This window comes from Mastacembelus armatus, unplaced genomic scaffold, assembly GCF_900324485.2.
Source record: "Mastacembelus armatus unplaced genomic scaffold, fMasArm1.2, whole genome shotgun sequence".
NCBI lineage: Eukaryota > Metazoa > Chordata > Actinopteri > Synbranchiformes > Mastacembelidae > Mastacembelus > Mastacembelus armatus.
The window spans coordinates 73,391-91,317 of record NW_022872920.1 but is presented as its reverse complement, the minus strand read 5'-3'; the positions used below and the strand labels follow the sequence as shown (position 1 = coordinate 91,317).

At 40.8% G+C, this 17,927-nt stretch overlaps 1 protein-coding gene across 1 annotated transcript in view; it reads left to right on the top strand.

Annotated features, from left to right (window-relative positions):
• The first annotated feature begins 13,587 nt into the window (after positions 1 to 13,587).
• Positions 13,588 to 17,927, top strand: part of LOC113140105 (zinc finger protein 239-like) — a 28,877-nt gene continuing 24,537 nt past the window's right edge. Inside the window, exon 1 of the mRNA XM_026323841.1 lies at positions 13,588 to 14,019. Coding sequence (XP_026179626.1) covers positions 13,759 to 14,019 — 261 coding nt within the window. The 5' untranslated portion in view covers positions 13,588 to 13,758. The remainder of the gene's footprint in view (positions 14,020 to 17,927) is intronic.

Below are 17,927 nucleotides of genomic sequence, written 5' to 3'. Positions count from 1 at the left end.
AACCCTGGCATCATAATGCTGTTTGTTTCTTTCATGATTTTTAGAGGCAGCATCAGCGGCTAGCTGGTATGCACTCCGAAGCTCTTTCCTCATATCGGCTACATACTGACTGTACCTTAATCCATCCTCTTCATCCAAATGCACGCCAAAACACAGGTCGATTGGTCAACCGCGCTTCTCTCCCAAACATAAGAAAATAGGGCGAGAACCCTGTGGCATCATTCTTTGTGCAATTATAAGCATGCACTAGCTGGGTTATATGCTGGCTCCATTTGTGCTTCTGGGCCAGGTCAAGGGTGCCAAGCATTGAAAAGAGAGTTCGATTGAACCTCTCGGGTTGGGGGTCTCCCTGAGGGTGATAAGGAGAGGTTCTTGACTTGCGGATGCCAAGTATTGTCAGAAGCTCTTTAATGACTTTACTTTCGAAGTCTTGTCCCTGATCTGAGTGGATGCGCGTTGGTAAGCCATAGTGGATGAAAAACTTTTCAAAAAGGACTGTGGCGACAGTCAGAGCTTTCTGGTCTTTTGTTGGGAACGCCTGAGCGTATCTTGTGTAATGATCAGTTATGACCAACACATTTGCTATACCTTTAGAACCAGGCTCAATGGAGAGAAAGTCAATGCATACCAAATCTAGGGGTCCAGCACTTGTAATCTGTTGCAAGGGTGCAGATCTCTGTGGCAGAGACTTTCTGGCTATACACCTCCCACAGTTCTGGACATATGCTGCAATCTCAGAGACCATTTTAGGCCAATAAAACCGGTCCTTGATAAGTTCCGTGGTTCGGTCAATGCCGAGGTGACCCACATCATCGTGCAGAGACCGCAGGACCATTGGTCTGTATTGGGTAGGCAAAACCAGCTGGCTCACCTCCTTTCCAAGGGACCTTTTAGTGACTCTGTATAGGAGATCTTGCTTAATCTTAAGCTTTGAGCTTTCTCTCTGCAACAGAATGACATCAGAATTGGAATGTTTAGGGGTTGAGATACCTTGGCCTGTCTTCACTTGCTGCCACACAATGCCAATGACCGGGTCTGAACTTTGAGCTTCTAACAGCTCTTTGTGGCTAAGTTGCTCGAGGGGACTTAGGTCTATCTGTGTGAGATGTGCATAAACAGCAGGGATAGCGTCAGGGGAGGCTCCCAATTGATCAATAAATCGGCTGCTGTTATTTTTGTGGTCTCCGATAGTGGTCTGACGACACAGAGCTTTGAGTCCAGAGGGGGACATATTTACCCACTCATCCATTTTCTCTTGCATGTTCCTTGACAGCAAGTCAGCGTCTGTGTTTTCCCGACCAGACTTATACTGGATGTTAAAGTCATAGGTGGAGAGTGCAGCTAACCACCGGTGGCCGGTGGCATTCAGCCTAGCGGTTGTCAAGACATAGGTGAGCGGGTTATTATCTGTCCTCACCGTGAACTTTGCACCATACAAGTAGTCATGGAACTTATCGACTACCGCCCATTTCAAAGCTAGAAATTCTAGCTGGTGGATGGGATAGTTTCTTTCAGATTGGCTCAATTTGCGGCTCGCGAAGGCCACAGGACGGAGTCCTTCGGGATGCTGCTGATTAAGCACAGCTCCTAAACCATTCAGGCTTGCATCTACATGCAGTACGTATGGCTTAGTTGGATCTGCAAAGGCCAATAGAGGGGCATGTGTGAGCTTGTGAATTATCTGATAGAAAGCATCATCACACGCTGAAGTCCAATGACTGCCAAATGGTTCAGACACCTTAAAATAGCTGTCTTTCTTTCCTTTAGCTACTGCTTTTTGTTTCTGTTGGGCTGGGGGGTAACGTTTAGTTAGTTCTGTGAGGGGGCGTACGATGGCAGAATAATTCCCAATGAACCGCCGATAATATCCACAAAACCCTAGGAAGGATCTAAGGGACTTCAAATTGGAAGAACATGATAATTTTTATGGCTGAAAGGGGTTGATTCATTCAGACTGACATATTCATCCTGATGTAACCAGGTTTCAGTAAGACAGAGTAAGTCAATTTGGTGATCAGTTATCAAGTGATTTACTATCAGAGATTTAGATGAAAGAGACTTAATATTTAATAATCCACATCTGACTGTTCTGTTTTTCTGTTCAATAAGAGGAGTGGTCTTAATTTTTATTAGGTTTTTATGAATAACTCCTCTTCTGTTAACTTCTGATTTATTTGATTTACATGTTCGAGGGGCAGACACAATCTCTATGTGGTATGAGGGGGGGCGACGGCTCTAAGGAAACTGCAGAGAGGCGCTTTAGTCTCTGCATCCCGGTCCCCACTCTGGATTGTCAGGCTTTAGGTTGGGGACAAATTTCTAGAGATGAGAGCTGCACCATTTAAAGTGGGATGGATGCCGTCTCTCGCTACCAGAAAAGTGGCCTGCTGGACACCACCTAGACAGCCAGTGACGGAATGACGACATGCAGCTAAACATGTCATCGCTGGTCAGATTGGGGAGGTGTCCAGAGAAAACTACGGAGTCCGACATTAATTTAGCAAAGTTACACACCGACTCAACATTAATTTTAGTGACCTCCGATTGTCGTAATCGGGTGTCATTGCTGCCGACATGAATAACAATTTTTCCATATTTACTATTAGCCTTAGCCAGCAGCTTCAAATTTGACTCAATGTCACCCACTCTGGCCCCAGGAATAAACCTTGATCCTATGATCCTCCTTCGCAAAGTCATTTTCTACCTGAATATGTATATGTAACAGTAACAACAGTGAACCAGCTGCAAAGATATTCTGCATTAACCTGACAGAACATAGGTGGATCCAAGTATACCACATTTACAGTTAAATGTGTGTTATACACAGCCTGGCTAGCTCAGTCAGTAGAGCATTCATCCATCCATTATCTATACCCGGATATTCCTAACTAGGGTCACAGGGATCTTCTGGAGCCTATAGCAGCTTTCTTTGGGTTAAAGACAGGGGTACACACTGGACAGGCCACCAGTCCATCGCAGGGCCACATAAAGAGGAACAACCTCACACACTCACACTCCTACGGGCAATTTAGAGTCATCAGTCAACCTGACATACAGTACATGTTTTTGGACCGTAGGAGGAAACCGAAATACCCAGAGCAAATTCCATACAGAAAGGTCCCTGTGTTGGAATCCTTCCATGTAAAAATATTAATAATCATACAAAAATATCATACATTTACGTTTACATACAAAAATATTAGAAAAATATTTAAAATGTAACATTTCTTACCAATGTTAACAGTATATGTAAACATTCAATAACAAACTGATTCGTCATTTGAATTTACATGCACTGATATGTATTGTACATTGTTTAGACAGTCAGTGGGAAATCAAAAGGAGACTAGTGAAGTGCTTTGGCACAATAACTATGTCCTGGGCTGGTTCTTGGACACATCTCAACCTTGCGAAGGTCAGCTGGAAATTCTTCTGGGAATTCTGCACAGATCATCTACTTTAAACTTCCTCAATAACATGATGAAGTGACTGAGTGGTTAAGGTTGGTGGACTGCAAATTCATTGTGCTCTCCATGCATGGGCTTGAATCCCATCCTTGTCGTGAAAGCTACTATTTTGTGTTCAAAGATAATAAATGTGAGCTTACAACCACAAAGGCATAAGTATGATCTCTGCTTCAGAAAGTTCAAATTGGAAGTATAGCATGTATTGCATTTGTGTAACATACAGGAAGAACCAAAGTGGATGAAAAGTGCGTTGATGTGGCCACACTAACAGAATGAAATACCTGCACTGACAAACTTCCTTGCTAAGGAGGAGCAATCTGTCATCACTCCTGTACATTTCAAAGAAAAAGCAGACCCGGAGTCATTTGATCATTTATTCATGTTAATTCTTAAAAATAACGTTTGATGTGATAGTGATGAAAATGCAACAAAACACAAACTGATGTTTCTGTTTAGCTTAACATGAAGCAAACCTCATTCCTACCTTGAACCAGTTCTCTCTGCTACACTGCGCCATAACCTAATCTCGGTTACTATGGAAACACTGTCTGAAGGTGTAACTAACATCAACAGAACACAACACACTGACTTTATGTGGTCAGTCCAATTTGGAACAGATGCGACTATCGACAGGACACTACCTGGAAGACACAACACCACTACTATTTTTGTGTTGAAAGTCAACTGAAGTGGGAATGTACACACATAAATGCTAGATGCTGATTCCTAAAGGACACTACATTATTGGCAGGATTCAAACCTGCACAGGGAGACCCCAATGGATTTCAAGTCCATCGCTTTAAACACTCACAACAACATAGGTGGGTTAACAGTTTTAATAGTTCAAGATCTTCTGGTACTGGTGGGCACTCTAAGTTCTTTCTTTTAACAGTTTAGATGTTTTGACAACAGTAAGTAGCCCCAAACATTTTCCAATCTGAGGTCTTAAACTCATAGTCCAGAGTGCTAACCATTACACCATGGAACCATGGTTTGAGAAGAAATTAGGTGTGCACCTGATCCAGCTGAGCCTTGCCCTGTAACTGTAATTAGATGTATGTCTGACATAAATTTTAAATCCCTGAATTTCCTGCTTTACATGGACTCCTCTGAGAAAGGTCCATCAATATGTTGTAACTTATTCAGCATGTACAGTGGCAGGAAATACTATGTGAACCCCTTGGAATTAACTTGTTTTCTGTGTTAATTTGCAATGAAATGGATCTGATCTTTATCTAAGTCACAGCAGTAGACAAACAAAATATGCTTAAGCTGATAATAATTCAAATTTCTCGTCTTTATTGAACACACCCATTAAACGTTCAGTGCTGAAGGAAACAACAACTACAAAAACAAACAGGTAAATACAAAACAACAAGAGCTGCCATAACTCTATAGTCTGACAGACAGCTGATCCAGATCAGATACTGATGCTTCTGATGACAGTTCAAAGGAAAGAACATGTCATTTTCTTAAATTTGTTCTATCATCATTGGTGGGATAGACTAAGACAACTAAATAATAATAATCAATAGCCAAACAGTGACAAAACATTACTCATATGATAAAATAACAGATTTCTATTTGTTTTATATAAAAAAATTATGTCATGGCCATACCAGTGGATGCAGGGTCTGAAGGGGATAAGCACAAGGTCAGAAGTGGTATAGGCAGTCCGGTGGAATGATACTTCCCAAGATCAAGGCTTTTTCAGTGTTTACAGAGGCTTAGAAGAAAACAGCAACTGTTGAAAATGGCCAGTCTGGGTTTAGGGCAACAGGTATCTTCCCTGTAGACATTGATGCCATCTCTGCTGAGTTTTTTAGACCCAGTTCAACAACAGAATGGGTGCTGCAGCCACCAGCCCCTATTTATATGAACCACGGAGAAACCGGCGGCGTGAATTTGTGTGGCTGAGGTGGAGGGAGATGGATTTATTTCTGAAGAGGGAGGTGGGGAAAATGGAGTTTGTGAGGCAACAGTAGCAGCATCACGGCTGCCAGAGACACTAACAGGCTTCCTTATAGGCACCAAAAATCTATGCATTGCATGCAAATACCCCTGCTTGCTATTGCTCGTGTTCTTGAGAATCTGCTTCTACACACCGAAGGTGAGTCATGAGTGTGGAGAGTATACCAACTTTCAGCCAATAAAAACTGAGAAAATACTGCATTTTTCTGGTGTCATTTTTTGATTGCTTAGGGCAGTCTACAGTCATCCCTCAAACTTCTTAACACACAGACCGCCTTAGATCGCCTTTACCAAAGCACAAATTGTAAAAACTCATAGATAAATTTTGTCTTTCACTAAATTCTAATTGGGTGGGCAAGACTGACACTTGCCTAGATCCAGGCATGGACCTTTGTCTGCTTAGCCTTCCATTTTAAAGATCCATCCATGCATGCATTTTCTATATATCCGCTTATTCCTTAACCAAGGTCACAGGGATCTGCTGGAGCCTATCTCTTTTTGGTTGGAAGGCAGGGGTACACCCTGGACAGATCACCAGTCCATCACAGGGCCATTTTAAAGATCACTGTATGAATATCCCTGTGGTTAGTAAACCACACTTGTGATGTTATAACATCCTAATAAGAAGGAAACACATTGACCCTGATGTGGGTTGAACACACAACCTCTTGATCTGCAGTCTGACACACTACCATCGCACCACAGAGTCCACTAAAAACATCAGTATGTTCACTGGTCATCTAAAGCAGTGAAGTCTACATATTCCTATAGTTTTGGCAACAGCTTGGCTAAGGTTTCAGGATACTGGACCCTCTGTTTTGGTGATTTCCTCAGTGTGGAATGACCTGTGGTTAACAAGCCACATAACATGTCATACACAGAGGAGCCCCAATATGACTTGAATACACAACCTTCTGATCTGGAGTCAGACAAAAATTAAACAAAACAAATTAATTTATACAGCTTTATTTCTATTGTTCACCCTTCTCTGTCCTCTCCTACTCCATTTTACTTTTATTTGCTCTGTTTCAGTCTTCCCTCTTTCTTCTTTTAACTCACATTTAATTCCTTCAATTCTTCCTTCCTGCTAAAAACTTCCTTCACTACACATTCTTCTTGTATATTAGTGTGACAATTCTTTCTTTAACAATTTTCTTCCTATGTGCCAAGACAAACACTGTTGAACTGTTGCTACAGAGATAGACCGCAGGTGTGTTTGGCTACTAGTCACAAATGTTATTGTCTGGGTAATACTGTCATTACCTTTTCCTAACCAGGTCACAAGAGAGCTGAACTGCTTCCAAACCAGCCATCATGGTGAGCACCTGGGGCTGGAACATGTGTTTGAATGTGTCACAGAAGTATCAGGCTGACTATGACTCCTTGTGTCTAGGTCTGTGACTTGAATTGTGTCTGCCCACCAGGGGAAAGACCAGGGAAAATATTACAAGTTTTTTCATTTTGCGCTGGTGGATCATAACCAGGTCATAAGTAGTACTGCAAAATGCGAAAGAAGAAACAGGAGCAAGACAAAAAATTAGAGGGTAGAACATTAATTGAGAACTGCATTTAAACTCAAACAGGCTGTTCATCATTCACCACCCTGAATTCACATCACCTCTTCTCAACACATGTAGAATCACCACCACCCAAAGTGGGGCTCAAACCTAACCCTAACCCTGAGATTAAGAATATCATGCTCTACTGACTGAGCTAGCCAGGCTGTGTATAACACAAATTTAACTGTAAATGTGGTATACTTGACTGATTTATGACAGCAATAAAAGATCCATCAATTATCTATACCCGCTTATTCCTACACAGAGTCACAGGGATCTCCTGGAGCCTATCCCAGTTCTCTTTGGGTGAAAGGCAGGGGTACACCCTGGACATGTCACCAGTCCATCACAGGGCTGATATTAAACATTACTTTTTCAAATGAAACTGTTTAATACTTAGAAACAACACATTGTTTTTTGTTTTAAAATATCAAATTCAGAACATTAAAAAGTGTTAAGGTGGTGGGCTTAAAATCCATTGGGATCTCCCCATGCAGGTTTGAAGCCTGTCAGGAATGACCTGTTATTTATAAACATGCTATAATAATGTGTTAGTGGACTTTGAGGACTGAAAAAACTGTTGCTGTGTGTGTTCCAGTTAGGTTAGGTTACTGCTGACATCATGTCTCATTTGAATGAGAGGGAACCAACAGACACAGTAGAGACGAACACAGTCACACTCACTCCTATCGGAAATTTCTAATCACCAACCTGACATACATGTTAGAAAGAAAACCCCTGCATTTCACCCAAAAACCAGTTATTCCCTGGTTAGGAATAAGTGGGCATAGATAACGGATGGATGGATTATTATAATTGTACATACAGTGGGTACGGAAAGTATTCAGACCCCTTTTAAATTTTTCACTCTTTGTGTCATTGCAGCCATTTGCCAAAATCAAAAAAGTTCATTTTATTTCGCATTAATGTACACTCAGCACCCCATCTTGACAGAAAAAAACAAAAATGTAGAAATTTTTGCAAATTTATTAAAAAATAAAAACTGAAATATCACATGGTCATAAGTATTCAGACCCTTTGCAGTAGGGACATGGGAGAAAGTTCCACAAAGTCAACTATCACTGCAGCCCTCCACCAGTCGGTGTTAGGATCTATCACCACTTTGCTCAGAGCTCAATGATTCTGACAACCACGGAGGAATAGTTAAAATAAGGGTTTATTTAAACGGTAGAAGAGATAGTTCTGGTGGAAGGTTGCCTCCATGGAGGGCACTCCAGGTAAACAGGCGGGTGAGGTGAAGAGTAGCTTCCAGGCTCCTCTTCCTGCTGCCGTCTTCTGTTATTCTATCTTCTTTCCCTGCTGGTGCCTCTTCTTCTGTTTAGGTCCTTCGTCGCTGCGATACAGGAAGTTCCTATCACATATCCACTTCACAAATAGACAATAAATACTCACAAAGAAAACTCTACTATTGCCAGTTCCTCCTTTAATAACTTGTATCATGAGTTGCATAAAGATTCTCCTTGTTCTTTTAGTTCCTGATTAACGGAGGGAGCAGTTATGTTGAACGAGGAATCCTCTTCTCTAATCCAAAAAACCAAAACACACTAGTTGACTTATCTCTCCTTCTGGACGTAGCTGTATCCACCGCCAACTCCCCTTATCCTTTATAGGGTCGTCCTGGTTCTATCCGCTTCTTCTTGCAGGTCGAAGCAGATCCCATAAGGGGACTCTGGCAGGGGCAGAAACAAAACAGCATAACAAATTCACAACAAGCTCTTCGGTATCCTTGCCAAATGGCTGGAGTGTGGCTGTGTTACCATGAGCGTTAACCACAATCTGGCAACGAACCTGTTGTCCTGGCGTGTTTAAAACCAGCGCTGAACAGGTGCAGTGAATTATCTAATTAGTTCCTGATCCTGGTCAGGCCAAGACCAGCAGGGGGCAGTGTTGGACAGGCCGCTTCCAACAATCCTGACAGTCGGGGCTTTATGACAGAGTGGCCCGACGGAAGCCTCTCCTCAGTGTGTTGACATGAAAGCCCGCATAGAGTTTGCCAAAAAACAAAGCCCCAGACTATGAGAAATAAGATTCTCTGGTCTGATGAGACCAAGATTGAACTTTTTGGCATTAATTCTAAGCGGTATGTGTGGAGAAAACCAGGCACTGCTCATCACCTGCCCAATACAATCCCTACAGTGAAACATGGTGGTGGGTGCATCATATTGTGGGGGTGTTTTTCAGCTGCAGGGACAAGATGACTGGTTGCAATTGAAGGAAAGATGAATGCGGCCAAGTACAGAGATATCCTGGAAGAAAACCTCTTCCGGAGTGCTCAGGACCTCAGACTGGGCCGAAGGTTCACCTTTCAACAGGACAATGACCCTAAGCACACAGCTAAAATAACAAAGGAGTGGCTTTGGAACAACTCTGTGACCGTTCTTGACTGGCCCAGCCAGAGCCCTGACCTAGACCCAATTGAGCATCTCTGGAGAGACCTGAAAATGGCTGTCCACCAACGTTCGCCATACAACCTGACAGAACTGGAGAGGATCTGCAAGGAAGAATGGCAGAGGATCCTTAAATCCAGGTATGAAAAACTTGTTGCATCATTCCCAAGAAGACTCATGGCTGTACTAGCTCAAAAGGATGCTTCTACTCAATACTGAGCACAGGGTCTGAATACTTATGACCATGTGATATTTCAGTTTTTATTTTTTAATAAATTTGCAAAAATTTCTACATTTCTGGTTTTTTCTGTCAAGATGGGGTGCTGAGTGTACATTAATGAGAAATAAAATGAACTTTTTTGATTTTGGCAAATGGCTGCAATGACACAAAGAGTGAAAAATTTAAAGGGGTCTGAATACTTTCCGTACCCACTGTATTTCACTAAATTTCTAAAAAAAAGTTCTGTTTATATTAAGTAAGTGTCAGGAAAATAATTTTCCTTTAATTAATTACAAATAATGACAAGTGAATTTCTGTGATGGACTGGTGACCTGTCCAGGGTGTATCCCTGCCTTCCACCCGAGAGAAAGCTGGGATAGGCTCCAGCAGATCCCCGTGACCCTGATTCAGGAAAAAGCGGGTATAGAAAATGGATGGATGGATGGAACAAGCGAATTTATGATATCTTGTTGTTGCTCATCTGTTCTGATGAACATGTTTATAGATGTAGCGGAGTTAATGATTCCACTTGCCATAAATTGCCAGTACTTGCATAACTTACGTATTTTTACTGTAACTTTTAATTTATTGTTTGTCACCATTATTTTCATTATTTACCATTTTTATGTTAAACCTACAATTAATGTATAAGTATATGTATATAAGTATATTAGCCCTGACACACATATAGCCTACTTTGTATGGCACTAGCGCCTTCTACTGGCTCCCTGCAAACTTGGGTGGTGCACCCCTACTGTTGTTGCCAGTCTGCTGTATCGTGTCTCAGAGAGTGTACTGTGACAAGCCTGTACCATGAAGTTGTTTGAGACATCTGGCAAGCCGTTTGAGCATAAATTAGATATCCTTGATATCAGATGTTCATTTCACATACTAGTTCAGTCTTTGTCAGAACTAGTTTGACGTTTGATTGCACTAGTTGGACATGTGATTGCACTAGTTGAACAAGAACCCTTACTAGTCATGCTTCTCAGCAACTATTGGCATTTCTGTCCAGCTAGTTCCATGAAAAGCCCTACTATCAATGCCAGTCACTACACTAGTAGAACCAAAGTCCCAACTAGTCAGCTTTTTGATGTACTAGTGGCCACTCACTAGTGAAAGTCTGTATCAGACATGTTCAGACTATGACTGAACATGTCAGACATTTTTCCTACATGTTAGGCCTTTTCTTTAGCTAGTTTTGCATTTATTGGCACTAGTGAGAGACTATGTGCAACTATTGAGATATTTGTTTAACATGTTGGTCTTTTTGTGTATGCCTTGATATCAGATATCAAGGTCAAGGATATCTGATATCAGATATCAAAGTCAAGGATATCTGCCTTGATATCAGATATCAAGGATATCAAGCCGTTTGAGCATAAATTGATATCCGCCATAGTGTCTGTGCGTTTTGTGTCTCGGTACATCTGGATATGTGTGTCTGTGTTTACAACTGCTGCTTTGATTATCGTGGAGATGTAAAGTGTTAAGTGTCTGTCCGTTAGACGGACGTTGACCGGAAAAAATCCCCCGCCTCGGGTTTCCGGCTCTGAGTCCCGCTCTCGTCCGAAGGGCTCCGATGAGTCGCTTCGCCCGGGAGGAGCAGTTCGACCTCTCGCCGGCCGGGTGTCGCTCGCGCCAGTGGTTCGCTGAGGGAGGCGGTCCGCTCGAGGCGAGGGCCACTCATCGCCGCTTCCGGCTATATTTTTTTCTTAATTTTCAACATTACATAGTATTTTAGATGGATTATTGCCACTAATCAGCAATAATATAGTATATTTTTATACATGGTTCCTTGTAAACAAACTTCAGTTTTAACTGTTGCCACCTCCATCAAATTTTACTTTAAATTGGAGAGTGATATTTCCTCTCCTGGTATTTGTTAAATGCTTGTTAAGTGTTAAGTGTTTGTTAAATACTCCCGTGACTTACCCAGGTCCGTTGATGAGGAAGTACACAGAGGCGGCTGGAGTGGTTCAGCTGATTACAGGTTTTATTTAAACAATACAGAGCGCTCTGGAGATCAACCCTCATGGAACACACGGAGAGATCTGAACTATAAGTGGAAACTATACAATGTATATACTATTGGCCACCGCCCTACCATGCCAGGACTTTTCCACCAAAAGGAATTTAGTCTATTACCATATATGGAGTTGTTATTCCCTTATGTCTCCCCTATAGTAAAGAGCGGTGACCCTGTCACGTGTCTAAACATATAGGATTACACTTTGCTGCAGTACTAGTCACACAAAGTGTGTCTGCATTCCCACATATTTCTTTTAAAAAATGTTCAACAAAGCAGTGAAGCAGAGGAGCAAGCCAGGCTTTACAGAGTTAAATTTAAATTTTGTTTGAACTCCAGGAGAGCCAATAGGAAGGTTAGGTTTATGTCACTTCCCTGCCTCTTCATTAGCATTTAGTGTAACTACTAGTGATCGACTTGGCTTTCACTAGTTAACTACTAAAGATTTGAGCCCAGAAGTTAACTGGTAAAGTAAAACAAACTTTGAGTAGTTCACTAGTGAGCATTTGGGCTTCCACTAGTTCAACTAGTGAACATTTTGAAACTTATTAGTTACATGAACATGTCTGTCACTAGTACAACTAGTGTGGTTTTAACCTCACTAGTTAACTAGTATGCATTATTTAGCCTCACTAGTTAACTAGTAAGGCCTAGAGGTCTTAACTAGTTAACTAGTGTGCATGTTGGCCCTCACTAGTGAAGTAGTGACGAGGATTTAGGCTCTCACTAGTGAACTAGTGCAGACAAATGCTGGTCACTAGTTCACTAGTGAGCCAAACTCATGCTTGACTAGTAAACTTGTCACATTTCTTTCAGCACACTAGTTAACTAGTAGGACTTTTAGCCTTACTAGTGTCATCCAGAGGGCCACTAGTACATCAAAAAGCTGACTAGTTGGGACTTTGGTCCTACTAGTGCAGTGACTGGTATTGATAGTAGGGCTTTTCCTGGAACTAGCTGGACAGAAATGCCACTAGTTGCTGAGAAAGCGTGACTAGTAAGGGTTCTTGTTCAACTAGTGCAATCACATGTCCAACTAGTGCAATCAAACGTCGAACTAGTTCTGACAAAGACTGAACTAGTATGTGAAATGAACATCTGATATCAAGGATATCTAATTTATGCTCAAACAGCTTGCCATAGAGACACATATTTCTATTGCTACCAGGTACCGGTACCGGGCAATAAACGGCGAGTTGAAGCCAAAGCAGCACCCTGTATGTTTGTTTTTGATAAACAATGCACAAGAGAGAGAGAGAGGGAGTACACAATCGCTACATAGACAACACAACATTTAGCAACATCCATTTCAACATGTTTAGTCCTATCTATGTCTGAAGGATCTATCAGCATCAAGTGGCTGTGAAGAGCTCTAGAGCCTCCTGGGTTGGTTGCATTATAGACATGCTGAGGGACATATGATGTAAATGTCAATCTAGCAGCCCACACAGTGACTTATTTACAGCCTTTAAACATCTGATTTATTATTTGTTTAATCCTTCACCAACTAATCTGTGTTGGATCTAGAAGGAAGTGAAACACATCAGATGAACCCTCAGTGTTTGCATTACAGTGACACCATGGACATGGTGGTCCTCATAGTTTAAGTCTGAAAACACTATATAGCCACAGTCACACAAGCACAGAGTGGAGCTCTCACTTCCATAAATACACTTTGTTTCCAAATGAAATATTCAATTCATCCTACAATGTGAATATAAACACCTTCTTGCATATATATCACACGCCTACAAATGTAATTAATGTACATAAACTTTACAATTGTCACACATCATTGATTTCCACACCATGATTTTGTGACAGTGACTCAAACACTGACAAAACTCCCATCGAGGCCGAGTCACAAACTGCTGACACTTAGCAACGGTTACTAAGGGGGCGGGGCTTCTGGTGACGTTTGCGTCTCAAAATGGCGGCGACAAAGACAGAACCAGAGCGTGAAAACAGCGATAACTACTACAAAACCGAGATTAAAGAGGAAAACCAGGACCCGGGTTTCGTCTACCAGGACCACTATAAACATGCAATTAAAGAAGAGACTCAGAACCCGGATTGTATCGACCACGACCACTACATCATTGTCATGAAGGAGGAGAACGAGGACCCGGGTTTTATCGACCAGGAGCACTACAGGAGCGAAATAAAGGAAGAGAACCAGGACCCAGGTTTTGTCAACCCGGAACACAACAAAGGCGCAGTTAAAGAGGAGGATCGGGATCCGGACTGTACCGAACTGGACGAATACAAGAGCAGAATAAAGGAAGACGACCAGGATCAAGATTTCATCGATCCAGACCACCCGACCAACGAGCCCGGTTGGTCCTCTGGTCCCAGCGATCAGCAGGTCAGTGTTCAGGACTTAATAGATAGAAAACTGAGATCAAACCAGTTTGACAGGTATTTGTTTATTTGAGTAATGGTTTTCTGTATTTTTCTTTAAAGTTTATCAAATATATTTTCAAATCATTGTTTTCAGATGAGTTTACAGACAAACAAATAAATAGTTTATGTTGAAATATACCTTTATTTCAATCCAGAGTATTAAAAAAGTAATTTTCTTTATGGGACGTCCCATACCTCATATGAAACCTTTTTTACTGCAGCATATTGGTGAAATGTGCCATTATCCTATTTCAGAGGGCTATAAAGTCACCATTTCTTATAAGTAGAAAAAAACAATGTTCTTTCTAATTTTAGTTCAAGTCTGGAAGAGTCTAAAATCCAGTCTTTATCTTTATGTATTTCCAATTGTGTGTTTTCCTGGTTTCACCCAGTCCTGAATAAAACAGCTTAGAAGTAGGTCTGAGCCATTACCCAGCCAGTTTACTAAGGATGAGTGTTGATACTCTGATATGCTACTTATGCTACTCTGTACTTTATCTGACCAGTACTTTATCAGTTTGGCATTTCAAGTCCATCATTGGATTTTTTTTCTTTGGAGTGTTCATAGGGAGATTCTAGTGTGTCCATTAAAATTGTGACATTAATGAATCAAGTGACTTAAATCATTTGCCTCAGGGTGTTATGGGAAGCTGTCATGTCATTGGTGTGGTGGGTGAAGGGATGATGTGTAGGACCCAAATGCAGGACATCGAGAGTTCTTTTATTTCTTCCCTGGATCGACCAGGGCTCAGGCACAGACAAATTCTCCAAACAAACGCCACTCTGCATAGAAATAAAAACGCTGTCCCCCTCTGATACGAACCAACATAGGTGAGTACAAACATTGATGCTCCAACACTGAGCAAAGAAGATCAGGATATATATATATATGTGTGTATATATATATATATATATATATATATAAAAACAAAGGCTAACTAAAAACAAAGGTGAAACTAATTCTAATAATGAACATAAAATTACCTATGACCAGCACAGGTGACAAACAGGAAAATACCAAACCAAAATAAAAGTCTGGACAAGATAAGTGGAACAGAAAACCCCACATCATGACAGAAGCTTTCAAAATAAGTAATAATTTGTTTGTGGTAAAGTTTTCATTTTGAATGTAGTGATTTTGTCAGTTTGCACCCACTTGACAGTTTATTATACTTTTATTATTTCATATGTGCAGGGGCGGTTCTAGGATTTCTTTCTTGGGGGGCCAGATAGGGGCATAGACTATAGCAGGGTGGTATATTGAACTAATATGCAAAATGTTTTAAAATGCCCTATGACAGTCCTTCTTGACTTTACAGGTTAATAATAACCAGTAGGGTAAAATATTAATAATAAGAGTGGTTAACAATTTATTTTACACTACACTTGACAGTGTATTTACCTTAAAGTGGTAAACTGTTACCTAAGATGGTTTATTTCCACAAAATAACGCTAAATTGAAAGTCTTCACACTATGGCATTGATTGTTTATGTTTATTAACTGTAAAAATATGCATCCATATATATCAAAGTCAAAGTCTGCTTTATTGTCAATTCTGCCACATGTAGAGCACATACAGAGAATCAACATTTCATTACTTTCAGACTCTTGGTGCAAACAGATAAACACTAAAGAGTATATAGTGCAATGTAAAAAATACAATAAGGGCATGCAAAATAAACTGAAAAGATAAACAAATACAAATAGCATAAGCATAGCAGCTTAGCATACAAAAACCAGTGCAGTATATGAACAGTTCAGATGTACTGGGTGGTAGTGCAATTAAGTGAGTTTATTAGTTTATTAGTCATAAAACTATAATTCCTCAATATAAACAATAACACACACGCACACACACGCATGCATGTACGCGCACACACACACACACACACACAACCCCCCCAAATAAATAATTAGTTAATTGCTTTATTACTTTATTAATTACTTTATGAATTACTATTAATCAATATAATTTAAATAATCTCAAATTTAATAACTGCTGCAACAACTGAATTTCCCCTTGGGGATTAATAAAGTACTTCTTCTTCTTCTTCTTCTTCTAACATGACTGTGGTGCACAAAGGGCAGTCCAAATTCTGCATAAAGTGATTGGTGCAGCCGCTGAGGGCAGTGTTTGTATTGAGGGGGGCAGCAGCTGTAACAGCCCGTGCGTGGGAACGAACCTCACACGTAGACCGCATAGGCCGAATGTTGGGCCGAGCTGAAATGAGAGGGTGTAGTCTATGGAGGACTTCCTGATTGCGTCACCAACTGTTCCCACTCCTAACATTGAGTTACAAAGCTCCACTTCTATTGCCTAGAAACCTTCACAGCTGTGTTAAATTAAGTGCAAATGATGGCTCCAGAAATTTAAGTTTTCTTGATTTATATTATTTTAGTAGAAAATGAGATTCTTCAGCATCAGTTTCGATTCAGTGCCGCACAGACCCTGGCAATACACATCCTGTTGTCTGCAAAATTGTAACTGCCTGAAAATATTTCAAGGGGAAACACAGAGAACACTATCTGACAGCACAGTCATATTTTTTTTTTTGAGGATGGGCTTGGGCATGCTAGGGTATATAGCCCTATTAGACTGCTGGGGTGTAATGTTACAGAAATCTTCTACTAACTAGTTTAGATTCTAAAGTAACAGAGTAACCCAACCCAACACCTCACAAAATACAACTGGCCCCACAGGCAGATTGATCTGAGAAGGGAACAGTGCTACTATAATGGAATGAAGTCCATGTGTTTCTTAAGATACATACTACTCATTTGTCTGCTGGTTTCCAAGTTCACAACACTACTCTTTCAAAAAGGAAGGGTTTGGAACAATCATCAGTCAGACTGGTGGGCGGGGCTAATCCAAACCAAACACCCTGTGGGTGGTGGGTTTTGAGTCACTTGGGAGTGATCTATTTTTTTCTCACAGCTACACGGTCAGCAATTATGTGTCCCATTTTGTGACAATAAAAGCACTGACACTATTCTCCATGAAGTCGGCACTTTAGCAGCAGAGGCAATAAAGAAGTAATTGTTGATATCTGAGAAATGTTGGGAGTTAGCCCAAACAACCATGACCATGTACATATCTACACATAGGTTTGCTTTTAGTTTAGAGGGACTACAGTTGTGGTTTATTACTTTATATCGTAATAATAATTTCGATTGGAACACCAGGCTTTTCTCAGGTGAGCCACAATAAAAATGATGAACAATTAATAAAATGAAATCCCAAATCTGAAGGAGGGGATCATACCAAATAGAGACTTGTATACTCTCAAAGAAAGAAAGTCTGCTTCGAAGGCCATTTGGTCCTCAGAGTGCAATCACCTTTGTCACCAAGCTGGTGTACTCACTCTTATGTATGTCAGTTTTCTTGATCTTGTGGTGATTGAGAGACCAGGGTCTGTGTGGCACTGAGTCGTGAAACTTGGTCTATCTTAAACGTAATCATCACTAGACAGTTCGGTGGCTTTGTAAAAACCAAATTTGGGTAAAAGAAAAATTAATTTAGACTTAAGATAAATTCTTTAATTTCCAACTTAAGTTAGTGCTTTAACCCTCTGGGGTCGACGTACGCGCCGGCACGTTTTGACGCATCTTTTCCTGATAAGGCCGAAACAAACTTAAATTACTCCATCAATTCTGATCGTACAGATAAAAGAAATATATCATTCAAATCTGTAAAGGGTCTACTTTTAGTTGTACATCATCATAATAACAACAAATCGTTGTGCTTTTTTTAAATAAAGAAAGCCGACGGTGCGCTCTCAGCCTTTTCTGTCTCTGCCATTTCTCTTCACAGACGCGTAAATAAAACAACAACTCTTACCAGCTTCAGCCAGCATCTTCACAAGGTCTTT